We start from the raw sequence: 9,444 nt of genomic DNA, 5'->3' as shown, positions 1-9,444 counted from the left end.
TCATGTACTCCACTACAATCCAGATTCAAATAATGCATTTAATCAAAGATACTTTTATCCCTGTGGGGGGGGGTTATAAGCGTTACGACACTAAATTCAGTAAATAAAATAAGCCTGTCCATTACCTGCTGCAACAATAAATTACACATTAATGCATCGATAACTGAAATCCAATAAGTGGTGTAAAGTAAATATGTATTCCATGTATTTGCTCAGGGACTGAGCTGCAACCAACACGACCCTTCTGGCCAAAATGAAAAGCTGCAGGCAGATTGAAGAAATACATTTATACATTTTGGAAATATTTGATTGAAAAAAAAAAATGTATCTATAGATTTCATTTCATTAAAATAAAATTAGGCGCTTGTTTATTTTTTACAGATTTGAAGAAAAGGCTAACGGCATATACATCTTTTATTTTCCTCTTGGAACTCAAAATGGAGCCCAGTAAAAGGTTTTTAATATTATAATCTGAGTTCAGCAAGAACATGTCAATTTGCCATGGACTATTTGATTTATTGGCCGCTGGGGTATTAGTTGAGATTTAATACATTTTTTCATGTGATTGTTTGAAAAGTAAAGATACGTTTCTATTGTCTTAGATTTAACTGGTTTTAAGAAGAAATTAAAAGAATATAAAACATGTAATTTTCTCTTTAAACTATTTTAATTTGTCATATGTAATAACGTTTTACGTGGCCATATTGTTAGTGGGCTTAATAGGTCTACCTACAAGACAAAAGTGGACAAATATACAAGCACCGAATATACAAACGAACCAAGTGGCCTATTGTTTTTTTTAGCAAAATGAAAATATTTAAGTGTGTCTTATTTATGCTCATAATTCAAATCCTCCATGTAAATCAGGAGGTAAATACAGTATATGTAAGACAGGGTGTGCTGTTGACATGTGTCATTCCTCACATAGAGACAGGGACATGAGGCTCACACAAACGCGCGCGCGCACACTCACACAGAGCAGATTTATGTCGGCAGAATAAAGAAGCAGCTCCCGCATCCTCCCCTTTAAAGCAGCGGCGCAGTGATGAGTCGCTGGGAATCAGCGGTTTCGTGTCTGAGCCGCAGAAATGTCCTCTCAGATTTAGAGATTTCATCATTAACGGATTTTCTCTCGATCGCAGCTCAGGGCGTTTCTCGTCTTTTTTCATTTCCTCCTGGCTGCGGCGGAGAGTTCCCTGCATCAGATGGATCCTGAAGCACAAACTGCTCCGTTTCAAGGACGCGATCGTGATCGGTGTTGTCTTTCCTGCGAATGATTCATGTTTGGGGAGGAAAGTAAGGGATGGATGAGGACACGGTGCTGAGGAGTTGAGATCCTGGCTGGTTGTGTTTGTGTTGGTGCAGGACACATCATGGCTTCATAATCACACGCGTCTTTTTGAGGTTATTTGTGTAACTGGTGTGGATCTGCTGATGCTGACGATGAGGAGGATGATGATGTGAGGATGTGATCTCTGCTCTCTGCCTCCACACACGCACAAGCGCGCGCTCATGATGCCCAGGGCTGTGAGGAGACTGGTGCACATGGTGCTGTTCTGCCCTCTGTCCAAAGGCCTGCAGGTACTGTCTGTCAGGGAGCGTCAGGATCATGTCACACGTTGTGGTTGTGTTGTCGGGGTCCACTGCAGTGCATGTGTGTCCAACCATCTGTTCGCATGGGCAGTTCACTCCAGGTCGAAACCTTAGAAACAGTAACGTTTGCATAATAGCAGAAGCGAGAGCAAAAGTAAAAAGAATCAATATAATACATGATATTTAATTTAAAGCAAATGAATCAACTAAAACAAGAAATAAACTTAAATACCTCGCAATGTTTTGCCTGAAATGGAAACTTTATGTATTTAAATACGTTTAAAATGTTCATGTACCTTTATTACATAAAGTGAGTCAAGGGTCAGATGTAATGAAGAGTTTTTTAATCATGTTGAGCATTGTAGGCAAAATAAATGTGAGTGTAGGGTTGAGCTTTAGATTGTTCTGTAAGTTATTCTGTACTTTATTACGTTAAACTGAAAACCCACGATGTACTTGTATTTTCATTTAGTAAATACTATAATACTAAAACATGTGACAGAAATGTGAGCACAATCATTTCATACCACAATAAACTCTAGAATTAAGTGAAATCAGGGAATACAGTAGAATAAAAGTACGTACTAAGTTGGTTTTTGAAAGCAGAACTTTGCAATGTAATATGTTCTTTGCTCCGATGCACTTGTACTTCTATTTAATATAATTTTTCCATCATCGACTATATTGTATCCTGAGGTCAAGACAACACCGGTTCTCTCGGTCACTGCGCTGTTGCGTTTTGTCGTCCTGATTCTACAACCAGCTGTCTCGTTCTCTTGGCTCACCGTTTTCTGTTTTCTCTTCTCCTGCCCCTGCTTCCCTCCGAAGAGTCGTCTCCCGGCCCTTAAGGTGAAGTACCTTCTCCTGGCATGGCTGGGCGTCCTGGTCGCCAGCTGGGTCATCTACATGCAGTACGCCTCTTACTCGGAGCTCTGCCGTGGGCATGTCTGCCATATGGTCATCGTAAGTACAGTCTCAGCACTTTGACGCTCACGGCACAATGGTGACAAGAAAGGGACCGTATCAGAAAGGCCACCAATCCAGTAACTACATCACCGCAGATATCCCCTATATGCACCTTTTAGTGGGCTGCAGAATGGATGTAGGAGCCGATGTCAGAACACAGCAGGAGATCCTCTTTACAGGAAACATTGTAAATACATATTGATTTTGGTGTTGGCCGAACAGAGAAATCTTGTTGGTTAGGAATCCACCGCAGAAAGTCCACACCCAATTCTCCAGTGAAGTCCATGTCTGTAAACAGCTCAACCCTCCCCTTGGGGATTTAAATTTGTATAATATGATGTTTTTAATGATTCTTGTAATTGGTTTGATTCAGTCGATGATGTGTTGATTGGATTTATGAGATTTTTGGTAGGGTTGTATTTATTTGCTTACTGTGGATGTCTCTCAAAAATCTCAAAAGAGATTTAAACTCTCTTGAGAATAAACAAAAAGGATTAAGTAAAAATAGCCCCATTGGTTAAATGTTATGTTACTGAGCCAAATGTATTATTAGTAGCAGCTGAATATAGCCTCATATTAGCATCTGGTGTGATTTGTAAACTTTGGTTGAGATCCTGCAAGTGTTGGTTGGAAGATCTTAGATCAGGTCTTCTGGGGCAGAAGGGACAGTAGGGGGCTGGGTGTGTTGACCTCTTCCTTCATGCGTGTCCTTCACTTGTTGGGTAAAGGCAAAGCCTTATAGCTTCGCTGCTCTCCAACTGTGTCCAGCTGTTGTCAGAGTTTTCAGCTGTTGGGAACAGATGAGGCACTGACATTTCATAAGACACTGACTAACAGGAGTTTTTGTGCCTGCATGTGAACTTCCACATTTGTGTGTTTCTATTTGTATGGACATGTCATGAAAATGCACTGGACTGGAGGAGGGAAGGTGCATTATGGGGCACGCTACTTCTTTGGTGTGCATTACCAGGATTGGATCAAGGCATTCATGTCCTTTGCAAAGCAGCGTGCCCATTGGACGAGAGTTTGCACAGTATACTTCACATTGAAAACCACAATAAGTGACCTACATGACTAAGAACAGAGGTAACATTAATGTGTTATAATGTGTGGATTGTATTATATAACCCTTCCTCATTAACATTGCTTTGCAGTGTGACCACTACAGGAGGGGCATCATATCGGGCTCGTCCTGCAAGGCTCTGTGTGACCAGAGAACTCTGACCCTGCAGCACTGCATGTCCACCTCCTCCACACATCAGGTAAAATGAACACACAAACACACACACACACACACACACACACACACAAAACACTGTACATACACACCCATACACAAAGTTTTGGCTAAAGAAGTCATTTGCAAATTTATGTTGATGTTCTTTGCTTCACTGTTCAGTCCCTGAGTGCTTATTCAAATTATATTCAATCGATGCCTGCATGTTCATATACAAGCATATAGAAGCATGTTTTCTCACATATCTATGTGTGCAGGTGTACAGTGGAGTGTGGAATGAGAGGCCTGTTGTGATCAAGTGCGGCATCGAGGATCCTGTGAAGATCGATGGGGCTCCGGCCTCTGTGCTGCGACAGGAGATGAGCTTGTTCGACAAACCCACTCGTGGAACCTCCATGGATGAATTTAAAGAGATGCTGCACAGTTACCTCAAGGTTTGTTTTGTTTTCAGCGATTACAAACTGTCACCTTGATTTCAGTTTAGTTAATTTCAGTTTATTTAAAAAGGTAGGAATAAAACAACGCATGAATATTAAGTAACATAAAGAGTTCATCTTTAGTCCAAAAAAGAGTAGGAAGTAATCTTCTGTATCTCTCTGTAACAAGACAAATACAAATAAATAAATACATGAATAATACATATTTAACCAGACACTGTCAACCCCCCCTCTTGCAGGTGAACCTTGGTGATCAGTCGTCCCTGAGCACCTTGGTGGACAGGGTCATCACTCTTGCTGACATCAACCAGGATGGCAAAGTGACTCTAGCCGAGGCCAAATCAATCTGGGCTCTCCTCCAGATCAACGAGTTCCTCCTGATGGTGGCGCTGCACGAGAAGGAGCACACCCCCAAGCTGCTCGGCTTCTGCGGAGACTTGTATGTGACGGAGCGAGTGGGCCACAGTTCCCTCTACAGGCTGGAGGTGCCTCATTACCTGCAGGCCCTGGTCCCTGAGGCCCTGAGTTTAGGCCTGAACCACTGGCTGGCGCCGACGTGGCCCCTGAGAGCTCGCATCACCATAGGCCTGCTGGAGTTTGTGGAGGAGGTGTTCCACGGCTCCTACGGCAGTTTCCTAATCTGTGACGCCAGTCCACTACATGTGGGCTACAACGCAAAATATGACTGCAAGATGGTCAACCTGCACAGTGTGGCGTCTGAGGCGGTTGTGCGGGCGTTTCTGAAGGGCCGGCGGTGCGAGACCAACGCAGACTGCACCTACGGCCGGGACTGCACGGCCACCTGCGATCGGCTGGTGAAGCAGTGCAACACTGAGGTTGTGCAGCCCAATCTCGCAAAGGTGTGCGTGCTGCTGCAGGACTTCCTGCTGTTCGGGGCGCCGTCAGACCTGCGCGGAGACCTGGAGAAGCAGCTGCGCACCTGTGTGACGCTGAGCGGCTTGGCAAGCCAGATGGAGGTGCATCACTCGCTGGTCCTCAACAACCTGAAGACGTTGCTGTGGAAGAAAATCTCTAACACGCAGTACTCGTGAAAACAGGCTGAGATCATCCAGCCTGCACTATGAATCATAACAGGAACACGAGTCGTTTTCTTTTCTCCTGAAACTGTGCCAAGCATTCTCGAGGGTGGTGGTTACTTATGTTCAATTTGTAATATATTTTTTCCCTTAACTGACTGTGAATAACAGGAAGCTGTGAACTAATGAATTCAGATGGACGTGCACAGCACAGGCCTTAAGTTGCCTGGGCAACTGCTCGTTTGCCCTCTTTAACACAGCTGCCCCCCTGGAGAACAGAAAAGTGTAATTATTATTTTAGGTGCATAGATATGAGTTATCCCAATAGTTTCTAAAGTTTGACCGTATTAAAGTGTGATATAAGCCAGTCAAATAAAATATTTAGAAATGATGTAGTTTGTTTTCAAAGTTTAAATATTCTGGTTTGCAATTGGATGGGTGACTGTGTTAGGCTACAGTCTCCTGTAAATGACTTTAAACATAGATATGATTGTGTTTTGAGCTTATCTACGTAGTATGTTAACTTACACTCGCAAAGGGGGGTCGGGGTGTTTCCTTTTTTCATGCTAGAGCAGTGGGCCCTTTGAAATGTCTGTGCACGTCCCTGGAATCCACAATATGAGAAAGGAGAGGAAGCTGCTCTATTATCTTAAAACATCATAAGACCCCCAGTATGTTTCTTTTTAATTTTTTTCCCTGAGCATTATTTTAAATATAGCAACTTCATCGGTTTAGAAATCTCAGGGCAATGCCTTTAATTTTATTTGGGGAAACTCTGACCGTCAAGAAGTGTTTTTTAAAATGTACTGGACAATTTGTGGTTTTGTAGATACTCCCTTGTAGATACAAAGTGTCAGATTGTGCCAGAGTGTGATGGTTTTTGTACTGTAACTGTGAATCTAAGTGGAACATTGTTGATTCCTGGGTATAATTGAGTATGAAGCTGTGGTAGAAGATTCAGTGATGGATTGAACAATGCAAATATTGAAATGTCCCTGCTGGTGTTGATGTGACACTGATGGACATGTTGGAAATGGAATAGAGACAATTAAAACGGTATGAAGTTTTAAATCATGAATAGTTGATTAAAATGTTCCACACATTGGCTTAAGATTGTATTTATTTAAACCCGGCAGTTCGAGTAAGTATAGAGGAAAATCGTCAGTCAACAAGATGCATTCAGTGCTGCACAGAGACGAAGCTTGTCCCACTCCAGAGACACAGGACAAGATGAGGGTCCTGAACACAGGCATATCAGTCTCTCTCTGAACCTATTGAGCAAAGTGTTTTTACAGTACTCTGAAGTAACCTGAAATAATCAATTCTGCAGTGAAAATGTTGGACTTTACTTTGAAATATCTCCAAATATATCCAGTAAAAATCGTTGACTTCATGCATGTAGGTAGTCAGGGAGGTCCTGAACACAGGCATATCAGTCTCTCTCTAAACTTATTGAGCAAAGAGTTCTTACAGTACAGTACTATGAAGTATCTTTTCCAAATAATATCCCAGAGTGGAGGCAAGGATCCACTGATGTGAGGGAATCGGTCCGATGCTCTAAATGGATAAATACTGCCGTCACACCGGTGCAGGGTTCTGCACGATGTGTGCATGCGGATGGAAGGACGAGGAGGAAGCGAGGGTTCAGCGATTTCTAATCTCACACATTATGTTATCCACAGCAGCAGCGGCAGAGTGTCAGTGTATTTTCTTTGTTAGTGACTTCACTGCTGTCCCATAAGGTCGCTCTTCACCTCCACCTCACTTACAAACACCTCGATGTCAGTGTCAGAAAGTTTCACATCGCTTGATGCCTTGCCTCCGTCAGGACTCATGGTGGAAACCCATTGGTCAGCTTCATAATTTAATATTTGTGACTATCTTTGCATTGACCATGTATGGTAGAAATTGCGCGTGTGGAGGGCGGATTTGGAGTTCAGGTTTTGCGTGCGCACGGTTTTATAAATCGGAATTAGCTTTGGCATACGCCATTTCCTGCTTTTGGGCGTATGCACACTTTTAGTAAGAATCCTACGCACTCTTTTATAAATCCGACCCCAGGTCTTTTCAGGACAAGAGTTGAAGTTGCTGCCTCTCTGTCTGGATCATCTGACCTAGATATGAAAGTCCCTCAACGTAGTCACCACAATGTACTGTTGGTTGGTCCTTTATCTATAACCTGACCTTGGTACTGCTTAGAGAGAGAAGGGAGTATCTAGGGAATAAGACAGGCACTATTCTCCTGTACAGATTTATTGTAATATACAATGAATATAATATATAGTTGAATAGACAGCAATGTGTGAGGATGGTCAAAAAGTCCTCAACATTCATGATTTAGGAAATCACATTTATCAGAGGAAGTTAAAAGTCCCATCCTGTTTGTTGTTTAACCCTGTGTGATGTCCGCACCAGCAACCACACACACAGAAACTCTGTAACATGGTGGTAACCTCTCTTAATTCCTTATTTGCTTAGTTTATTTTCTCCTTGCACATTCACCCACTTCATTTATTAAATAATTGGACACATTTCGGTTTAATACAACATACTTGTATTTATTACATTTTATTTTTACTGTGATAACTAATCAAGTTTTCTTTAGGTTACCAGTTCCTGGGGGTTTACTGCTGGAGTCATCTGGCCAGTCACCAAAGGGAGGCCCAGCTGCAGCAGAACAACCTTAAATGGCTTTAAGCACTAATTGGACAGAACCATGTTGCGGTTTATCAGGGGCGGGACATTATTTCCTTATTTTTATGTTTAGTTGTTAGTCTTTGATTATTGTTTGATATTTATATTTAATTATTTCCCCTTAGTTAACATTATATTTTCTCACAATGGGGTGTTATGTTGTGGCTGTAGATCATTTCAATGTTATAATGTGTAAGTTTATCCCCCTTTCTTGTTTTGAGTGGCTTGACCAGCTACCATATATGTTTCCATGTGTCAGTTGAGGGTGAGTTTTTTTTTTCTGGTGCTGTTAACTGGTCTCCATCTGTTACTGGAGGCTAGTTTGATTAATTTACCTTTTTACTGGCCCAAGGGGTTGTGAAGTTTATCTTTTGCATCTTTGTGGGTGGATACAAAATTAAAAGACCAGTTGTTCAAAGAAACTCTCTGGTCTTTGTGCTCGGTCGCTGCCACCCTGTTTACTCTTACCGTGTGATGATTTTATTCTCTGTTTTTAACACCGTGCCATTCATTTATTCGTAAAACGTTGTGGACATTCTGGTGTCAGTGAAGCTCACAGGATCGAAACCAATCTAAACTCCACCAGAGTCTCGGCTCTATTTATAACGAAGTCAATAAGGCCAGCGGCAGGAGTTACGAGGGGCAGTGAAGGCAGCATGAGCAGGGGTCAAAGGGTTCAGAGCCCCACATGGAGGCTGCTGCTCTGCCTCCTGCTGCTTAGCAACACGGGGGAAGGGAGAATAATAAAGAGGACTTTAATTCTAAGAGACGCCGCTCTTTGTTTCAAAATAAAAGTAGTTCCCGGCACCGGCAGTTAAAGTGTGTCATGAGTTGAAGAGTCGCTTCGGAACCATATGTTCCCTAAATGAGGTCTGACAGGCTGACGGCAGGTGGAACTCAGTCAGCAGCCGAGAGCCAGCAGAATAGTTATATGTTAGTGGAGGCAGCTGTTCGTGGAGGCACTTCCGGTGGCGACAGAAACTGCCACTGACATGGGTTAGCAGCTGCCGTGATTTGAGTCAGCTGTCAGTTGCCATGCTGGACCGGTCTGTGAACGTTTAGGTACTTGTTGTTGTTCCGGGGCATTGATGGTGGCGACGCTGCGTCCACTTGTGGTGTCATTCCTTAACAACCGTTGTATTCCTTTCTACCTTCTGTGCTCATATATGCTGTATTGTAATACGGCCGAAATCCCAAATAAATATTTCTCTTAGAGATTTTTTAAAATTAAAGTCACTTGAACCCAGTCATTACTAGAATACCGTTGCTTTCTACGACATATTTAAAACCTTTTGTTTGTGTTATTATTGTTAATGCAGCTCTGCAAGGTTCCATGATTAACAATTACAATAGACTTTGCTATAATTGAATGCATTTATTTAGTTATTATGATCTGCATTTGCACAAATTACTCAAACATAACAAGATAAAAGGAGATTATTTTGACATTTTGAATGTGTATCTGTCAAGCAACATTTTT

At 42.2% G+C, this 9,444-nt stretch overlaps 1 protein-coding gene across 1 annotated transcript; it reads left to right on the top strand.

The window, feature by feature from the left end:
* The first annotated feature begins 1,067 nt into the window (after positions 1-1,067).
* dipk1b (divergent protein kinase domain 1B) lies at positions 1,068-6,375 on the top strand. The gene is made up of 5 exons (XM_062412272.1): positions 1,068-1,581; positions 2,422-2,556; positions 3,714-3,821; positions 4,054-4,230; positions 4,473-6,375. Exons 1-5 carry the CDS (start codon positions 1,513-1,515, stop codon positions 5,283-5,285), a joined length of 1,302 nt encoding a protein of 433 aa, XP_062268256.1. The 5' UTR covers positions 1,068-1,512; the 3' UTR covers positions 5,286-6,375.
* The last annotated feature ends 3,069 nt before the right edge of the window (positions 6,376-9,444 follow it).

The sequence above is a fragment of the Platichthys flesus genome, chromosome 19 (genome assembly GCF_949316205.1).
Source record: "Platichthys flesus chromosome 19, fPlaFle2.1, whole genome shotgun sequence".
Lineage (NCBI taxonomy): Eukaryota > Metazoa > Chordata > Actinopteri > Pleuronectiformes > Pleuronectidae > Platichthys > Platichthys flesus.
Note: the sequence above shows the minus strand (reverse complement) of the source record. Positions and strands in the feature narration are given on the sequence as shown.